The following is a 21,199-nucleotide window of genomic DNA, read 5'->3' as shown; positions in this document are numbered from 1 at the left end:
TTGGAAACTAAAAAATCAAATGTCAGAATTTTAAAATATGCTAAAACAGATGAAGAAGGCTCATCAATAGACTTGAAACAGTTGAGGAAAAAACAGTAAATGTAATATAGGTAAATAGAAATGTCTCAAACTAACACACACAAAGAGGAAAAAATGAGTAAATAAAACAGAATAGAAGACCGGAGAGCTGTGGGGCAATATCAGACAGACTCCCATACATGCAATTGGAATTTGGAGGAGAACATAGAATAGGACACAATAAATATGTCTAAGAACTCTCCAACGTTAATGAAAGACCCCAAACTACAAGTCCAAGATGCTCAGAAAACACCAAGCAGGATAAATGCAAAAAGCAATACGGTCCTCCAACTGCTGAAAACTAAAACAACCAAAAAGTGTGAGGGCTGTGGCTGAAGGGGGGAGAATACACCACCAGAGAAGAATGGCAATAAGAATTACAGCTGACTTCTTGACAAAATTATTCAAGCCAGAAGACAACAGAATGCCATCTCTGAAGTACTGAAAGAAAAAACCACCCCAGTAAAATATATATATATAATTTCAAAAATAAAGGAGAAATAAAGACTTTTTAAGATAAACAAAAATGGAGATCATGTATTACCAGCAGTCCTTAAATGCAAGAAATGTTCAAAGAAATCCTTCAGGCAGAAAGAAATGTTACCAGGAAAAAATCTGCCTTTATCCAAAGAAATGAAGAGTGCTGGTAACAGTATATATAAAGATAAATATAAAAACCATTTCTGTCATGTGTAAATGCTCTACAATATAATTGATAGCCTAAAGCAAAATAGTAGCAACGTATTCAGTGTTTAATAGCATATATAGGGCCAGGTTCGGTGGCTCATTCCTGTAATCCCGGCACTTTGGGAGGCTGAGGGGGGTGGATCACGAGGTCAGGAGTTTGACACCAGCCTGGCCAACATGGGGAAACCCCATCTCGATTAAAAAACTACAAAAATTAGCCGGCATGGTGGTGCATGCCCATAATCCCAGCTCCTTGGAAGGCTGAGGCAGGAGAATTGCTTGAATCTGGGAGGCAAAGTTTGCAGTGAGCTGAGATAGCACCATTGCATTCCAGCCTGGGCAACAAGAGCAAACTCTTTCTCAAAAAAAAAAAGCATATATAAAGTAAAATTGTGACAACAATCACACAAAGAATGGGAGGAGTGAATTGGGAGTATATTGTTCAAAAGTCCCTGTAGTACACATGAAGCAATATAATACCTGGAGGTGGACTGAGAGTAAAGATGTATACTGTAAACTCTAGGACAACCACTAAATAAATACTTTCTTTTCTGAGAAGGAATCTGCTCTGTCACCCATGCTGGAGTGCAATGGCGTCGGCAACCTTCACCTCCTAGGTTCAAGTAATTCTTGGGCCTCAGCCTCCCAAGTAGCTGGGATTACCAGCACGTGCCATGATGCCCAGCTAAGATTTTTTGTATTTTTAGTAGAGACGGGGTTTCATCATGTTGGCCAGGCTGGTTTCAAATTCCTGATCTCAGGTGATCCACCTGCCTTGGCCTCTCAGAGTGATGGGATTACAGGCATGAGCCACCAGGCCCAGCCCACTAAATACATTTTTAAGGTATAAACAATAAACCAATAGTATAAAGTAAACCATTAAAATATTCAATTAATCTAAAATAAGGAAGGAAAAAAACAGAATGGATGTAACAAATATAAATCCAGCAAAATAAATCTTAATCCAACCATATAATGATAAAACTAAATAACCTAAACACTAAAAGACAGAGATTGTCAGATTAGATAAAAAAGCATGATCCAACCATATGTTATTTTTTTTAAAAGCCCACTTTATGTATAAAGACATACATATGTTAAAAGTAAAAAGATGGAAGATATTCCTTATGAACATTACGCAAAAGAAAACTAGAGTAACTACATTAATATCAAACAAAATAGATTGCAGAACCAGGGATACTGCCAGGGATAAAGAGCAACATTACATAGTGATAAAAGGGTCAATTCAGCAACGAACTTTAATCCTAAATGAGGACATACCTAACACTGGAGCTTTAAAATGCACACAAAACCCTCCCAGCTATTATTGATTGATAAATGTGAACATCTCATCCAAGCAGATATGCAATCACTGCCAGATAGAATAAATGAGTAATTTCCATATAAAGAATTATTTTGGCAGGCGTGGTGGTGCACGCCTGTAAATCCCAGCACAGGCCAGGCAGGTGGATCGCTTGAGCTCAGGAGACCACCCTGGGCAACATAGCAAAACTCATTTCTCTTTTTTTTTTTTGAGACGGAGTTTCGCTGTTGTTACCCAGACTGGAGTGCAATGGCACGATCTCGGCTCACCGCAACCTCCACCTCCTGGGTTCAAGCAATTCTCCTGCCTCAGCCTCCCGAGTAGCTGGGACTACAGGCGCGCACCACCATGCCCAGCTAATTTTTGTATTTTTAGTAGAGACGGGGTTTCACCTTGTTGCCCAGGATGGTCTCAATCTCTTGACCTCGTGATCCACCTGCTTCGGCCTCCCAAAGTGCTGGGATTATAGGCGTGAGCCAGCGTGCCTGGACAGCAAAACCCATTTCTACAAAAAAAATACAAAAATTAGCCAGGGATAGTGGCATGCACCTGTAGTACCAGCTACTTGGGAGGCTGAGGTAGGAAGATCGCCTGGGCCGGGGGAAGTCGAGGCTTCAATAAGCCATAATCATACCACTGCACTGCAGCCTCAGCAGCAGAGTGAGACATTGTCTCAAAAAAAAAAAAAAAAAAAAAGAATTATTCTAAGTCCTTTCTCTATTAGTACCAATCCAACCCCAAAATCTAGCAGATCCTGCCATCATTAGGCACCAACACAGACTCCGTATAAAAGACTCTTTTCATCCTTTGTGGACAAAAACTTCAAATGCAGCCAAAGGTATACAAAGCCCTAGAAAACATAAAGAAAACGTGCAGGGCAGATGCATTCGCAGGTGAGCCAAGTGGTGCAATCTTTGGATTGAGTAATGAAATATGAGTTCCTTACAGCAATTAAAAGGATTTTCAGAAGAGTGGGAGGGTTAAAAACCGGTATCCTGGACCAACATCAACTGAGGTGTGCTAATTATGTTCCATCTAGAGGTCCAAGTGAAGACAATATTAGTTCTGTGCCTCCAAGATCACACTGGAGCTCCTCGTACAGCATAACAATGAGCTGGCTTTGTCCTCAAAGCTTCAGAGCTGTTCCGATACTAAGTGTCACTGCTTGAAAAGCTTTGAGAATCACAGTCTGAGTGACAGTACTGTGATTTGTTTTTGGAAAATCTACTTGAAATCCCACTACTGTAAAATCTAAATTGAAAATTAAGTCAATATATAATTTATTCTTCTCCATGCTCACATTCAAGACCACAAAAGGTAGAATTACACATGCTAAGAATTTTTGTTATTCCTTCTGAGCTCTTTTACTTTATATAACTTATTTAAGTACATAGAGTCATTTGTCATACTAAAAATAAAAATTCCACTACTTAGGATCAGAAAAAAATCAGTTTTTATAAAAAAGTATATATATTTTTAGATTTAAAAATTGTGTGTGTGTGTGTGTGTATGTACACCCCCACATACATACATATATAATGGAGCTCATATTTTATTACTCACTCCAAAGATTGCACCACTTGGCTCACCTGAGAATGCATCTCCCTACATTTTCTTTATGCTTTGTAGTACTTTGTATACCTTTGCTGCATTAGAAGTTTTTGTCCATAAAGGATGAATAGTCTTTTATGCAGAGTCTGTGTTGGTGCCTAGTGCTGGCAGGATCTGCTAGATCTTGGGTTGGATGGATACTGATAGAGAGGGGACTTACAATAATTCTTTTTTTTCTTTTGAGACAATGTCTCATTTTGCTGCCAAGGCTGGAGTGCAGTGGTGTGATTATAGCTTACTGAAGCCTCGACTTCCCCCAGCTCAGGTGATCCTCCTATCTCAGCCTCCTGAGTAGCTGGTACTATAGGCACATATCATTATCCCCAGCTAATTTTTGTATTTTTTGAGGAGATGGGTTTTTGCTATGTTGCCAGGCTGATCTCAAACTTCTGAGCTCAAGCAATTCACCTACCTTGGCCTCCCAGAGTGCTGGGATTTACAGGTGTGTGCCTGTAAATCCTCTGTTTCCCAGGTTCAAGCGATTTCCGCACCTTGGCCTCCCAAGTAGTTAGGACTATAGGCACATGCCAAAATGCCTGGCTAATTTTCGTATTTTTAGTAGAGACGGGGTTTCACTTTGTTAACCAGGCTGGTCTCAAACTCCTGACCAAGTGATTCGCCCACCTCGGCCTCTCAAAGTGCTGGGATTACAGGCATGAGCCACTGTTCCTGGCTAAAAGCAAAAATCTTAATGTTAAAAAAAAAATCTCATTTTAAAATGTTGTGTTGTTTCCCCTTTAAAGTCATAGCTTGTAGGATACCAAACAATAAAACAAAATGAATATTTAAGCTAAGCTTTTATGTCTCAATTTCTAAGTCAAATTAATCAAACAATAAACACAGGAAATCACTGAAAGCAATGATCAAATTTAATTAGGCAAATATTTGGCCAGGCATGGTGGCTCATGCCTGCAATCCCAGCACTTTGAGAATCTGAGGTCGGTGGATCACTACGTCAGGAGATCGAGACCATCCTGGCTAACACAGTGAAACTCCATCTCAAATAAAAATACAAAAAAAAATTAGCGGGGCATGGTGGCACATGCCTGTAATCCCAGCTACTTGAACCAAAGAGGCAGAGGTTGCAGTGAGCTGAGACCATACTGCTCTCCAGGTGGGGTGACAGAGCAAGATCCCAGCACTTTGGGAGGCCGAGGAGGGTGGATCACGAGGTCAAGAGATCGAGACCATCCTGGTCAACACGGTGAAACCCCGTCTCTACTAAAAATACAAAAAATTAGCTGGGCATGGTGGCATGTGCCTGTAATCCCAGCTACTCAGGAGGCTGAGGCAGGAGAATTGCCTGGACCCAGGAGGCAGAGGTTGCAGTGAGCCGAGATCACGCCATTGCACTCCAGCCTGGGTGACAAGAGTGAAACTCCATCTCAAAAAAAAAAAAAAAAAAGGCAAATATTTGTAAATGTCTTAAATAACTCCATCTGATCCCTGAAGATCTCTGCTAGTAACTTTGAGGAAAATACTTGGCAAATGTGAACTCTTTAGATAACTGTAGTTCACATGTTAGAAATGAAGAGCAAAAGGCCAATACTCCAAATAGTCCGTCGTCACAAATGAAAGGCTATTTTGTTTTGTCCTGTTCCTGTTTAGATGTCCATACATGTGCTCACACTACATAACAAACCTGTTTGTCCAGGATAAATGCCTTTCAGGCTTTTATAGAGGGTTTTAATTTTGAATAAGCAAAATATGTCTTAAATGTGAAAAGGGAGGTTTGTTTCTACCCATAAGACTATCTAAAGGAATGCTGCCTTTGAAATATTCACATCTGCAAGGCATTTTGTTCAAGAAATCAAGGTAACTGAACAAATCATGATTATAAGAAAACTCTATAGACGTAGCAGAGTAGCTATAAGCAGTAGGAAGAGCAGTAGAACCTGGGATCCGCAGTTCAGATTTTCTTTGCATAGAACCAGGCTTCCTTATATTGAACAGATCATTCTTATACCCTGGGCCTGTGGGCTCCCAAGTGGTTGTGGGTCTTCTAAGAGATGGGTGGTACAAGATGAAACACTAAGTTAAGGAGGAAAAAACAGAACCTTTTTTTTCAGCCTAAAAGCTTAGTACTACTTAATACACGAATTGAGTCAATTGCATGGAAGGCAGTTACAGAATAGTGGTCAAAGCAAACTCTCAAGCTCGTCTACCTGGATTTGTGTTCTGACCCTACTATTTAAACATCATTGATCTTGGGAAAATTACTTCACCTTTCTGTGCCTCCATTTCATCACCTATAAAATTGGCAATGTAATGAGTTGAACTCATAGACTCATTATGAGGACTATATGGGTTAGTATCCATAAAGCACTTAGAACAGTGCCTGGTGCAAAGTGATCACTGTGCAAATATTCATCCCATTAAGTGGAATAAAGATTATGAATAGTCATTTTGGGCAAATCCATTATGTATTCGCTATAAATTATTTACATATTATCCTAAGATCCTCAGACACGTTTTGAAGAAGACACAAACATAAAACACATTATTCTATTTTCAAAATAAATTCAGTGTGAGTCAGTGGCTTACACAAATCATGGTGGGCCCCTAAATAGTACCATTCGGCAAAAAAAGATACTCTCTGCTGGTCAGAGCTGTCAATCTAGATAGAAAATAAGAGAAGAACTCAGTTCAGTCATAAATTTATATACTCAAAATGCAGGAATCACTGAGGTTCCTTTCTCAAGCATAAATTTCATTTCTCAGACCAACAGCGTCAGAGTTTGTCTGCCACACCAAGAATCAGGGTCTCCAGGCATGTTTAGCTCCCCTCGTTACTGCCCCCAGCCCTGCTATTCAGATATATCTGGCAGTTGCTACATGGGGCAGCCCCATTGGGAGCCCCTGACTACCCTCCACCTGGACACACAGAGAACCACTCCCATTCTGCCCTTTTCCCATCTGCCCGGTGTCGCTGCTGCTGCAGGAAAAACTCCAGACTTTAGACATGGAGTGGAAGCATCTGTGGAAAGCCCAGCAGCTGAAAACACCAACAAGGTGGACCTCCTGCCCCCATGTGACCTTAATCACATGGCCCCAATTTCTCAACTTCCCTTGATTCATTTCCATTAAATTCAGTCAGATTTATGCTCCTCCCGAATGAGTATTTTCTTTGGCAAAGGCAAAAATATCGGGCTGGGCACGGTGGCTCATGCCTATAATCCCAGCACTTTGGGAGGCTGAGCCGGATGGATCACCTGAGGACAGGAGTTCAAGACCAGCCTGGCCAACCCCATCTCTACTAAAATACAAAAATTAGCTGTGTGCAGTGGTGCATGTCTGTAATTCCAGCTACTCAAGAGGCTGAGGCAGAATAGCTTGAACAAGGGAGGTGGAGGTTGCAGTGAGCCGAGATTGTGCCACTGCACTCCAGCCTGAGCAGCAGAGCAAGACTCTGTGTCAAAAACAGAAACAAAAACAAAAAAAGAATATCTTAGATGAGTAAATTCATTCAATCTAACTGTTTTTCTCCTAATACCTAGTTGAGACTAGCCAAATCTGAGTTCAATTTTCACTTAATAAGCATGTATTGAGTATGTCTGAATGTGCCAGGCATACTAAGTGGGCCAAATAAAGACCATAAAAAGCTTCATAGCAGCACAAATCAAGTTTGCCATCAAATGAACTTCCCCCATCTGCTGTGCAGAGGGGATGCATAGGGATAGAAAGACAGACAAGCAATGGCAGAAGTGATAAATGCCATGAAAGAGGAATGAAAAGATGCTGCCCAGGTTACAGCAGAGGAACTGAACCCGAGGTCATGGGAGAGTAACCCAAGCAGAGACCTGGAGGATGGGTTAATGTTAACTGGGAAGGTGACAGGAGGGTGTTCTAGGCCCCAGTGCAGAGATGGTGACTGCAGGGACCTGGGGGCAGCCTGACCATGGAAGGTTTGACTGACAAAGTAAGTTAAAGAGGGAAAATCAGAACCTTTTTTTTCAACCTAAAAGCTTAGTACTACTTAATACACGAATTGAGTCAATTGCATGGAAGGCAGTTACAGAATAGTGGTCAAAGCAAGTTCCAAAGCTCGTCTACCTGGATTTGTGTTCTGACCCTACTATTTAAACATCATTGACCTTGGGAAAATTACTTCACCTTTCCATGCCTCCATTTCATCACCTATAAAACTGATCATGTAAACTTTGCCCAGTGACATGACCCAGTGAAATGACTTTTAAGCAGGAGAACAGCCTGCTTAAAATTCAGCTGACCTGAATTTTAAACAATCCCTTTGGATGCAGTGAGAGAATGAAGTAGACAGCTAGAAACCAACTGGGAATCTGTTCTAAGAGTCTAGGCAAGGAGTAATGGAGGTTTAATCCACGTGGTATCAGTGGAACTGGGGAGAAGTGGAGAGACTGAGACACCCAGGAGACAAAGCCATAGGACTCAGTAATGTATCATTTACAGAAGGTAAAGAGGAGGACTCCTGGCTTCTGGTTTGATCTGTAAGATGGTGGGGGAAGACCTATACTGCTGAGAAGCAGGGTTGGGGGTACGATGATGAGTGAGTCCAGAAATGCTGCTTCTGAGGTGCCAGGGAGACATCCAAGGGATGCAGCACCTGGATGCAGGAGATGAGTAGGGGAGACACACCCAGCTGGAGCCATCAGCATCAAGGTCAATCACCTGGCAAGTGTGTGAAGAGTAAATGAGAAGACGACCAGCACTTGAGGGAGACAGGCAGCGGAACCCGGAGGCCAAGGAGACTATGAAGAAGCAAGCAGGGAGGTGACAGGTGTGTGGTGTCACAGAATCAAGGTCAATGAAGACACTGGCTGAAGTGTACCTGGATTTGGAGTCCTGTACCTCATTTGCTGGCTGCCTCAGTAAGAGTATTTCAGGGGAGGACTTAGGTGTGGAAGCCAATTTGCAATAGGTTGAAAAGTGAATGGGAGGCAAAAAAAGAACTCTGAAGCACCAGGCAAATTGTCAAGCAGTTTTTGGGCTATAAAAGGAAGAATAAAGAGGGTGATGTCTGGGGGAGATCACAGGGTCAGGGTGGTTTTTCTTTTGGGACACAATAATTAAGTACATATCAAAACTGATGAAAATGAAGGACAGTTGAGGATGGGAGAGATAGGGTACAATGACTAATGAAAGTTTCCGGAAACGAGCAGAGGAGCTGAGATCCACAGTGGAGAGAAGGAATAACACTTCTTCCATGGTGGCAGGAAGGGAGAGGAGAGGACGGGTCTGACGTCTACAGGTGTACAGATCTTTTGGTGAGAGGGTGGAGTTCCCACTTAGCGGCTTCCAGCTGCTCTGCATGGTAGGTGGAAAATCAACTCTGAGAGTTAACCAGTGGGCAGGGGTTGAGGTCTGAGAGGAGTGGAGAAGGTCTGAAAGGGCTGTTGTGTAGGAAGGAGCATTGGCCTGGGTGACATGCTGAGCAGCATGCAGGCCCTGCCAAAGGTGAAAGCATGATCCACCCATGGTGGCATCAGGCCACCTGTGTGTAACCTTGTCATGCAGCCTTAGAAGTGGTGCAGTGGGTGGCTGGCAGATGGCTGGATACGTGCAGAGCTGAGGTGTGTCCTGGCAGGTGTATCGGAAGGACAATGAGGCTGAGGAGTTTAGGATATTGGCAGGAGGGTGGTTAATGGGATGAGCTATGGAATCTAGGCTGCATAGAAAAGGGAGTACAAGGAAGGAAGTGGCAAGTGGAGAAGGAGAACGCCAAAGCAAAGGGACTTAAAGAGAGGAAGTGTGTACATTTGCAGCAAGGAACACTGGGAGTTGCAGACAAAGTCAGGCTTGTGCAGGGAGGGGACACTGGGCTTACTGGGGATAAAGATAAAAGCAAACAAGATGATTTCTGCCAAATTAAACTACTTGCTAAGACTTTTCCCCAAGAAAAGGGAAAGAAACACAAAGAGCAGCATAGGGAATGAATGGACTTGTCACAACCCCTTTGTGATTAGGTAGGGTATTACACACAGAATACGGAATCTGAACACATTTTTTTAAATCTTGCTTTGATTTCTCACTATAAAGGCTGCATTCCTATGAGTGACTTTTGAGAGAAGAGACATGCTCAGCTAGAGGAAGACAGATGTTGCTAATTTGGGATTTGGTTTTGAACTCCCAGTCATCTCTCCATGAACTTACCATATGATTTAATAATGGGATTTTAAAAATATAATGTTTATTGAGCACTTCCTACATGCCAGGCACTGAGAATGTCACATGTGGATTTCGTTCAATCTCCATGACTCTGATGTGTGTACTTGTATTGCCCCTATTTTACTGATGGGGAAAACGGAGACTTAAAGAGGTTAAGTAGGTTTACTGGTACCCTTAGATTTTCAGCTAAGGGTGATAATGCCAGTTGGTACACTATAAGGCCTGAACCACAAAAATGATGGTACAGTTCATCTAAATTCTAAACGATAATTTTGATTACATGAAGGATTTGATTTAAAATGTTAAAAAATCTCAGTACAAACCTATACTTCTCTGAATTAGCATGCACTCCTCCTTTGCAGAAAAGTGGCTTGTGCTTGAAATGCCAAAGTCAAAGCAGTACTTATTCCTCCCCATGTCAAACAAAGTACAGTTAAAAACGGTCCTCCTCTCTCCCAGGGGCAGGCTGTTAACAGCCAAATGAGTGGTCCTCTTCCCAGGGGATCTGGGGGCCTCCTTGAAGACAGTGACTACTCCTTGGACGAAGGTGCATGGTGGAGGCAGCACCGTCACCTCCACCCCGGACTCGCATGTGAGTTCTGGCACCATCATCAGTTTGTATCCAAATTTCCGGACCAGGTCAATGGGTCCTGTGGAGGTAATGACTGAGTCTCGCCCAAGCAGCTTCAGCACTACAGTGACATAGGCTTCCGTCCCCACAGGTGCACAGCCAAACTCAACCCACTGACCTTGAGCAAGTTCTGTCCTTTTGCTGGTTCTTATTTCCAGCGGCTGTCCTGAATTTCTCCTTGACTCAGGAAGACTGTTGGTGAAGATGACATCCACTGTGATGGCAGGCTTGTCCACAGGAAATGGGCACAGTGGTTGACTGGTAAACAGGCCCACTTGGAAGGTGCCTTCTGCTGCCTTGGAGCTCCTGTTCAAGTCAACATGAAAGGCAGGCCATTCCACCTTCAGAAAGGCACTCTTCTCCCACCAGGGGAATGGAGTGCTGGTGTCTGTTGCTTCTGGACTCATTGTGAACCAGTAGTCACCAGCCTCCTTGAAATAGAAGCATTCAAACGTGAGTGTTCCCTGGGACTGGTTGGTCAGGACGTGCTTGGTAGTTACGGTCTGATTGGTGTTGGCCTCCAACAGCAGGACAGACACATTCCTCAGCGTCCCATTAGCACCATCAAAATACTGGAAATCCACATGCACGGTATCATTGCTGAGGGCTACATGGCCTGGCTCTCGCAACAGAAGATACTCAGCTTCTCCAAGAACTGAAATGAAGTGGTCAGAATTGGTTTTTAAAAGGTGCATTTGAGCAAAACTATTAGTGACATTGATGAAAATAGAATTTTTAATTTTTTTCCAAGACAGGGCCTCACGCTGTCACCCAGGCTAGAGTGCAGTGGCACAGTCACTGCTCACTGTACCCCTAACCTCTGGGGCTCAAGTGATTCTCCCACCTCACCCTCCCAAGTAGCTGGGACTACAGGCACATGCCACCACACCAGCTAATTTTCTTTTTGTAGAGACTGAGTCTCACTATGTTGCCCAGACTGTTCTCAAACTCCTGGGCTCAAGCAATCCTTCCACCTCAGACTCCCAAAGTGCTAAGAGTATAGACATGAGCCGCGTACCCAGCAGAAAACAGCATTTTAGATAAGAGAAGTTAGAACAGAGCCAGGGATGATGTGAAATTATACTGAGTACAGATCCTGGAAGCTGGCCACTGTGCTCTCTGCACTCTGAAGCGGTTCCATTCCTTCATCTTCATCTTTCATGGTTATGTTTACAATGACTAGTGGAAAATACTCTGAATTCACAACTTTTGACAATGTGATATAACTGCAAGGAAAATCTATACAACTAGAATAATAATTTTTGGAATTAAAAACCCAATCTCGTATTATTAATCATATTCTGGTGGTTGATATTTGGGAAAATGGATACACACTGAAGAGAAAGCTGGATTTAAATGACACAATACAAATTGTTCTGGATGACTTGAAATGGAAGACCCTAAATTTACTTCAAGTTGTTATTTTCTGATATTCAAGGCAAGCACTGGGAAATTTTTTACCAGCAAAGGAATCAGTGTCCTCAGTTTGTGTGAGGCAGAAATGTTTAGATGGATAAGAAATGTTGACACTTTATTATGCATGAATAACCAAGGGGATAGGGTGAACATTTATGAAATAACTAGGCTTGTCCTTGGCAATATAATGACATTACAGCAACTTGTATTTGTCTAGATAGGACAGATGACTACTACTTCCCAAGTATCATTCTGTTAGGATCAATCATATCTTTTAAATCTTACCCAGCAGAGTACTTAAGTGAAAAGTGCAAAGAACAGACACACAAGAATCCTTGTTTCCCTTTTGAATCCTATCCAAATACATATCAAAGGAGGCAGAATTTGGCAATGCAACAGTCAGCTGGCCCGTGGTTAGGGTAAGAAACAGTTCTAGATGTAGGGACTGAAGTGCCCTTTAGGTTTGAAAAACAACTTGTGTAAGTATGACTTTATTATTATTATATATGCCTCATGCATATGTATGTCCAAAGGGGCCCATGTGTTTTTTGTTTGGGCTGGCAGTCTTTAAAACACCCTTATAGATATATGCAAACAATGATTATTAGAATCAGCACATTAATATCCTGGCACACAGAAGAGTTTTTAATTAGCATAGCATTTCACCTAGTTCTCATTTCAGATTAGGTGAAATAAAAGACATAGAACTTGGATGACTTGAATGCTCGATTATTACTTGTTTGAAAACCATAGTGGGATAAAGTTTTTTTCTCCAATTAAGCAAAACAAGTTGAGGGATAGTCCCTTTTGAGATGATTCAAGGTAGCTGATTCTGGTGAAGCGTGCATACTGGGTCAGAGCCAAACTGCTATTTTTCTTGAACTAGTGGGTAAACAGACCCCAGCACTTACCACAGCCCAAGCAAGTGCTTAAGACTGAGAAAAAAGTCATGTTAATTTCAGTCTGAAGGGGGCAAGATGGTTCTTTGGTGCATTTAAGAATAAGACACATACACCACTCAGTTAGCTAATGAAAGTCCACTGCAGACTGGTCTGACGGTAGCAGGTTATCGGAACTTATTAACATTAATGTCACTAAAGTTAGGTATATGACCCCTAACTACTAACATTGACTGGCTAAACAACAAAAAAAAAGTCTATTGTGTATGACGGGGATTGTCAATTCAGTGAAGCAGATCAGATTCTGATTTGATGGAAACCAGTCAATGACAAAGGCACACATGCCCAGTTGGAAATAAAGAATAAAGATGCAACAGAAGGGTTCCAGCAGCAGCAGACAGAAGGTATGTACTAAAGGGAGAATTTACTACCTTAGAACTCCTGTTAGAAAACTAAAATTTGTGCCAGGCATGGTAGCTCATGCCTGTAATCCCAGCACTGTGGGAGGCCGGGGAGGGTGGAACACCTGAAGTCAGGAGTTCCAGACTAGCCTGGCCAACATGGTGAAACCCCATCTCTACTAAAAATACAAAAATTAGGCAGGTAGCCATAATCTCAGCTACTTGGGAGGCTGAAGCAGGAGAAGTGCTGGAACCCAGGAGGTGGAGGTTACAGGTAGCCAAGATCGCACCGTTGCATCCCTACCCAGGCCAACAATATCGAGACTCCATCTCAAAAAAAAAGAAAACCACAATTTGGTTCTACCACATCCTGACTAATATAGTATACAGGTAATGGTATATTTTGATCAGTATTGAGTAGAGATAAAGCAGGGAAAAACAGATCTATGACAATACCTACCTTTTTTTGTTTTTGAGACGGAGTCTTGCTCTGTCACCCAGGCTGGAGTGCAATGGCGTGATCTCAGCTCACTGCAACCTCCACCTCCCTGGTTTAAGCAATTCCCCTGCCTTAGCCTCCTGAGTAGCTGGGATTACAGGCACATGCCACCATGCCAGCCTAACTTTTGTACTTTTTAGTAGAGATGGGGTTTCACCATGTTGGTCAGACTGGTCTTGAGCTCCTACCCTCAGGTTATCTGTCTGCCTTGGCCTCCTAAAGTGCTGGGATTACAGACATGAACCACCACACCCGGATGACAATACCTCCTTTTTCATCAGTGGCCTGTGCACTTAACTTCTATGCTCTATTTTATGCTCATTCAACTTTTATTTTCATATTCCAGTAAGAAATTTTGCTCTTAACAACAAACGCCCTTGTATACTTTGTTTAAATGGAGAATTTCAATGCTTTATTTATCATTATGAAACCAAGGACACATAGTTTTTATAGAAGGCTGTTACATGTACAGCAATCTATTTTTAAGAAGGGTTAAATTACTTTAAAATGAATGAATCCTACACTGGCTTTCCTTAAATCTGGCATCTTCTTCCATAAATAAACTTCTTAAAAAAGAAGACTGAAAAAGGAGGTCTACTGAATGATATGAACAGAACATGCTCCAATCCATTTAACTGCTGTGCCACTCACACAAGCCAGTGTCCTCTACACCTTGGATCACAATTTCTTCACCAAATTAGAAAACAACTTCCACTCCCATACCATCAAGTGCTTAGATGTCTATGAAATATTTGGAAATCAAAAGAAAAGTAGTGGAGATTATGTCATATTGTTGACTCTATTGGTTCAGTAGTTGTGTAAAACTCTGAGAAATGAACTCAATTTTTAGTTGAAATGAACTTAATGAAAAGAACACACTTTAAGCACCTACTCTCTGCTCACACATTCAGGGTGTTTCACATTCTTGATATGATCTTAACAACCCTGTGAAGTCAATATTATTGCTGAGGTTGAAAGAGATTAAGAAACTTGTCTCAGAGCACCCAGCGTTCAAGGATTGAAATAGTTAGATTGGTTCCAAAGATACCAAACTCTGTCAAGTGAAATCTTATGCAGAATCCTAGTATACACAACATCATTGCATGTGTGTATGAGGTGATTTATCACACTGAATTCTTGGGAAATAGAAGAGAACTGAAGGTAACATGCTTGCTTCCAGTTTGTTAAAATTGGAGAGAGTCTTTTAAAAATTTTTTTAAAGAGTTAAAAATATAAAGTGAAATTTGAATCAATCATGCAGAATCATGGAAACATAAGGGAACCCAGGGCTGCAAGGATCACAGTTTAGAAAGCACTGAACTGTATAGACCCTACCCTGTCTCCTTCATGAAGAGTCATCAACATCAGTGCATTTATAAATGTCACATTTATGTTTTATTGCTACCAAAACATTAAGTATACTCACAATACTCACCATAGTCACAGAGCACCATCAACAATAGATTTGAAAAGTCTTTCAACATTGGTTTCATTCTGATCAGCAAAATCCCAGGTCTTTAGTCTCCTCATGTCCTTTCTCACATCCAAATTGTGATTTTTCTTCCCCCAAAACACCTGAAATGAGAACCTCAAAAACAGATGGCTTCATTCAACGTGATTGACAAAATAGTAATCATGAAATAACAAAATCATTCTAAAACTCAAACTGCCTATGTGATATTAAAAGGAAGCTAGAGAGGACACTAATTTTCCCTGGGGCAATGACTTCTAATTATACAGCCCTTTTCATTCCATTATAACTCACTGGTCAAGAATATGCAGGTATGCCCAACACCCGATAAGATTATCTTTGCAAAACACCAAAATCTCTTCTCTTTATGGCATATCCTTAAGTGGAGAGTTTATTGTTATTTGCTTAATTTTATCAAAGTTAATAGCCAATTTTGAGACTACATTTTCACAGTATTTATCTGCTTGGCATTTCACGCTGATAACTTTGCTAAATTTTTCCAGACTTTCATTTAGCATTGTGCTATATACACCCACATGCTCCCTGCCTGGTGTCCACAAATGCGTTAAGGCTTCCTTGCACCACTGATGTGTTACCAGGATTGCTTCACTCATTGACTCCTGGGAACTACATCCAAGTGATCAAAGCTTTTTTAAAAAAAAGATACCCCAGAATACTACAATTAAATGTGAACTCCATGTGGCCCTGACTTCCCTTGTTTAGGGCAGTCTAAGGAAAAACATACAAATAACAATCATCTTCATCAGTCCTGCAATACTTGTTGCTGCTGGTATGCATCAGGAGATAGGTGAGTCACACAGCAATCTTGCCAATCTACCTAAACGGAGGGAAGATCTTGCTGGCCTGTGGTTCAGAGTTATTTGTTGGAAGAGGCACTTATTTTGATACAGACTATTCAATTATAGAATAAGATACTGGGCATTTAAGACAGTTCTTTCATACTAGAGTCTAGCAAACTATGAGTTATTAATATTAAATATACCCAAATATATATTTTCTTAGTGTTTATGGATCCCCCATTATTTACAGTTAATCTCTCTCTCTCTCTTTTTTTTTGGGACAGAGTCTTGCTTAGTCACCCAGCCTGGAGTGCAGTGGCCTGATCTTAGCTCACTGCAACCTCTGCCTTTCAGGTTCAAGCAATTGTCCCACCTCAGCCTTCCGAGTGGCTGAGATTACAGGTGTGCACCACCATGCTTGGCTAATTTTTGTATTTTCAGTAGAAAAGGGGTTTCACGTGTTGGCCAGGCTAGTTTCAAATGCCTGACCTCGTGATTCACCCACTGCAGCCTCCCAAAGCATTGGGATTATAGGCATGAGCCACCACACCTGGCCCACAGTTAATCATTTTAATAAGCAAGTATATTATATTCCAAATAAGTATTACATTTCTTCAGAGAAGAACACAAATTAGTAGAATTAAGAAGACCGATTGAAATAAGCCAAAATTCAATGGAAAGGAAACTGGTGTGTCTCTATTAGCTTTCTTTCAGTAAGAACTGGTTAAACAAAGGAAATTCAGTACTTCCTCAAAGGGAAGCAGAGATCTGAAGTGTAACTATGCAGATGATTAGGGCTCCCTCCTCTTCCCTGCCACCCCTTGCCAAAAAAAGAAAGAAAGAAAGAAAATTCTGTTTTGGGTAGAATTAGCCAAAGATTTGACCCAATTCTTTCCTTGAACGCAGAATGGAAACCTGGCCAAAGACAGCTGGTGAGATCCTGAGAGAATGCATCGTATCTTTTGGGCTAGTGTGAGCACTTAGGACAATTACTTAAAAGCAATGCTTCTTTTAAGTCATCGAGACCTGGTCACCAAACTAAGGAGAAGCAAGCTCCCAAAAGTTGAACTGGTTTCTCTCGGATTTGTTTGCTTCCACCACAATAACCGTTTTATTTTTTAAAAAATAAAAACTGATTTTTATTCAAAAAATCATAACTGATTTTGTGATTATAACACATTTTCTTTCTTATGAAAATGATCAGTAAAACATAGAATTGTGAGATCATCTATATTGTGAGCTGAATGGAAAGAGACATAAAACAAACCAGCCTACTCGTCCATCATAATATGGATTATGATCATAATCATAACATCATAGTAGTAATATGCCTCTCTAATTTCTACCTTGCTTGCTTATTTTCTTTCAACATGTTCTTCCCAAAACCCCAACTGACTTCTTACAACGTTTGGCTCAAGAATTCTTCTAAGAAATTAAGAACTTAGGTATAGTTTATACACTTTTGAAAATACGTCTAGATAGCATTCTCGTATGTAAACTTTATAGAAAAATTCTAAATGCATCAGCTGAGAAGGTGGGGAAGAGCTGTGAATATTCTCAATGGCTAACAGCATCCCCCAACCTTAGTGATGTTGCTGAAACCAGGTAGTACAAACGCTTCTAAATCTCCCTTCATAGCTGCAGAAAAAGAAAATGAATTACACTAAAATCGATGGGACCAGTAATTCGTGAAAGACTAAAAGGGAGAACGAAGCAGTTACTTTGTCCCTCCTGACCAACATGCACATACTCGTCTGTATATCTAGGAATCATATCTATTGGGAGGAAATCTCTAGTTCTAAAGCAGCTCGTGTAAACAGGCTTTACTTCTATGTTCATTCGAGTCTGCTCTGCCCTGGTCCCACGGGTTGCGTGCAGCGTCCCTGGGACGCCGTGCACTCGCCCCATCTACTTAGCTTTGCAAGCCCAGTTCATGCTTGGAAATCTAAGCCTCGTGTCGTCAGCATAAAGCCCTCTTAATGAAGACCGTCTTTAATTTAATGTAATGTTTATATCTCATACTTTCTATATCCCAGAAAGGATTTCTTTTTGGAAAGAAACAGTAGCTCAAAACGCAAATTTTCAAGGTTCTGTGGCCAGTCTCAGTCACTCGGCAACATCGCAACATCGGAGCCAGGAGAGAGCCAGACTTAAAGCGTGCCCTGGGGCCCGAGGCGGGTGTGTGGAGGGGCCGCCACCGTCCACCTGCGCCTTCGGGCTGCCGGGAAGTGGCAGGGCCCGGGAGCATTTCCCGACCCCAGCAGAGCCGCGGAGGGTCTCGAGGCACAGGAGCGTCCACCGGGTTGCGGGCACCGGGATGCGGAGGTGGCTTCTTACCTTTCAGGATTGGCAGGCAGCGACCCCAGGCTGGCCGGGCGAGTGGCGAGGCAGACGGGAGGCCTCAGTGGCCGCGAGGCAGCGCGCCCAGCATCTCGCGTCCGGGAATGAGCGCCCTGACCCCGCGGCGCTCCGCTCCCACTGCCCCGCCCGGGCCCGCCCCCGACGGCGTGGGGAGGGCGGGCACCGGGAGGGCGGGGGGCACTCGAGACCGGGTGTGGTCGACTCCCGCCCCTTCTGGGCAGCGCATCCTTTCCTGCCCGCCCCCAGCTCGCCAGCTGCTGGACAGGAAACAGGCAGGAAAGGCGAGAGGCCCGCCAAGGTCCTGCGGGAGTGGGTGCGGCCCCGGCAGTCGCAGGTCTCCCCAACACACACCCGCGTCCGCAGTCCACGGCCAGACCCGGTGTTTTAAGGACAAGCAGCAATCTCCTGACACTTCACATTCAATCACTTCTCCCCTAGTGTCATTTTCTTCTAGGAGACCACAAAAGTAAGTCCTTGAAGTGGCACAGCATGTGGGTTGTAAATTTGCTTTCCCGAATGCCATTGAAGAGTTTCAAAAGAGCATAGTTCACGTAAAGTACATCTCCATTTCCATTTTCTTTCCCTGGGATCAGAATTGGTTATTACAAATAACTAAACATTAAAAACACTCTAATGTGAATTACTTCAGTCGCTGTGGAAAGCAGTTTGGAGATTTCTCAACTCAAAATAGAACTATCATTTGACTCAGCAATCCCATTACTGGGTATATATCCAAAGTCAAATAAATCACTCTACCAAAAACACCTGCACTCCTGTTTATCACAGCACTATCCACAATAGCAAAGACATGGAATCGACCTAGGTGCCCATCAACAGTGGACTGGGTAAAGAAAGTGTGGTACATACACGCCACGGTATATTACGCAGCCATAAAAAGGAACAAAATCACGTCTTTCGTAGCAACATGGATACAGTTGGAGGACATTATTCTAAGTGAATTAATGTAGGAACAGAAAACAAAAAACTATGTTCTCACTTACAAGTGGGAGCTTAAACAATGGGTACTCATCAATATGAAGATGGCAACGGACACTGGAGACTCCAAGTCAAGGGAGGGAGGACGAGGGGCAGGGGCTGAAAAACGTCCTAGAGGGTACTACGTTCATTATCGAGGTGACAGGATCAACAGAAGCCCAAACTTCAGCAACATGCAATTACCCTGGTAACAAACCTGCATATGTGCCCCCAAATCTAAAACTAAAATTAACCAAAAATATTAAGCTTTTTTGAAAATGAGAGGTTAGATTCCACCTTAGGAGCTGTGCTTGTTAAATTGAGTAATGTGCAATATGGTTTACCACTTGCTTTTCTTTTATGCAGAATATACCATTTGACAGCAAAACTAATATCCAGTAATGGAAATCAGAGCACAGCGGTGGATTTGGGGAGTGGGTGACTGGAAAGAGGCACCAGGGAAATCTTAGGAGGTGAGAGACATGTTCTATTGTTTGGGGTGTGAGCTACACGGATATTTGTTAAAGCTCATCTGACTGAAAATCTGTGCATTGCAATTTGTAAACTTTACCTCATTTAAAAAGTATTTGAAAATCAGTGATTTGCAGGTCTGTGACTCTATCACTTCATTTTTTAACAGGTAGCACAAGTATTTATGTATATGTTACCAGAGGTATAAAATTTTCTAAGAACTTAACTTGTCGGCCAACTGTGGTGGCTCATGCCTGTAACCCCAACAATTTGAGAAGCCAAGGCAGGGGGATTGCTTGAGCCCAGTAGTTTCAGACCAGCCTGGGCAAAACAGTGACACTCCATTACCACAATAAATAAAAAATTATTTGGGAGGCCAAGGGGGGTAGATTGCTTGAGCTCAAGAGTTCAAGGCCAGCCTGGGCAACATGGCAAAACCCCATCTCTACCAAAAACACAATAAATTAGCCAGCTGTGATGGCACGTGCCTGTGGTCCCAGCTACTTGGGAGGATGAAGCAGGAGGATCTCTTGAACCCAGGTGGAGGCTTCAGTGAGCCGAGATGATGCCACTGCACAGGCTGGGTGAGACCCCATCTCAAAAAATAAAATAAATAAAAAATTAGCCAGATGTGGTGGCATGTACCTGTTGTCCCAGCTACTTGGGAAGCTGAGGTGGGAGAATTACTGAGCCCAAGACGTTGGGGCTACACAGAACAGTGATGACGTCACTGTACTCCTGCCTAGGTGACAGAGTACAGTGTGTCTCGAAACCAAACAAAACAACACCCAGTCAATCTTGTCAAATAGTTACTTCTAGCAATGCTAATTCAATCCATCTAAAGTTTCAAAGAAGACTTTAAGGTGATCATCCCATTTCACTGTCAGTAGAATTATCTAGTCTAATATGCATTCAATTTAAGCTCGAATTCTTTTTTGAAATACATACCACCCAGTCCCTGGCATTTCGGTTTTTTTTTTTTTTTTTTTTTTTTTTTGAGGCAGAGTCTTGCTCTGACACCAGGCTGGAGTGCAGTGGCACAATCTTGGCTCAATGCAACCTCCGCCTCCTGGTTCAAGTCATTCTGCCTCAGCCTCCCGAGTAGCTGGGACTACAGAAGCAGGCCACCATGCCTGGCTAATTTTTGTATTTTTTTAGTAAAGATGGGGTTTCGCCATGTTGGTCAGGATGGTCTTGATCTCTTGACCTTGTGATCTGCCGCCTTGGCTTCCCAAAGTACTGGGATTACAAATGTGAGCCACCGTGCCTGGCCAGCATTTCAGTTTAAAAGCAAAAGCTCAGTGGAAACAGCAGGTACTGGAGTTATAAAAGTACAAAAATTAGCCAGTGTGTTTGTGTGCACCTATAATTCCAGCCATCAGGAGGCTGAAGTGAGAGGATTGCTTGAGCCCAGAAGGCAGAGGTTGCAGT

General features: G+C 42.4%; 1 protein-coding gene across 15 annotated transcripts in view; it reads right to left on the bottom strand.

The window, feature by feature from the left end:
- The window catches only part of LOC100410213 (thrombospondin type-1 domain-containing protein 1), a 28,329-nt gene extending 9,922 nt beyond the window's left edge, over window positions 1-18,407 (bottom strand). For 3 of the 15 annotated variants that reach the window (XM_078352720.1, XM_078352823.1, XM_078352936.1), the window contains exons 1-3: window positions 18,299-18,407; window positions 15,126-15,293; window positions 10,168-11,130 (exon numbers count right to left, since the gene is read on the bottom strand). In XM_078352720.1, coding sequence (XP_078208846.1) covers window positions 10,168-11,130; window positions 15,126-15,183 — 1,021 coding nt within the window. In that variant the 5' untranslated portion in view covers window positions 15,184-15,293; window positions 18,299-18,407. The remainder of the gene's footprint in view (window positions 1-10,167; window positions 11,131-15,125; window positions 15,294-18,298) is intronic. The other 12 variants (XM_078352639.1, XM_078352739.1, XM_078352861.1 and 9 more) reach the window with 4 other exon arrangements.
- Window positions 18,408-21,199: the final 2,792 nt, after the last annotated feature.

Source organism: Callithrix jacchus, chromosome 1, assembly GCF_049354715.1.
Source record: "Callithrix jacchus isolate 240 chromosome 1, calJac240_pri, whole genome shotgun sequence".
Classification (NCBI taxonomy): Eukaryota; Metazoa; Chordata; class Mammalia; order Primates; family Cebidae; genus Callithrix; species Callithrix jacchus.
This window is presented reverse-complemented; position numbering and strand designations above follow the sequence as displayed.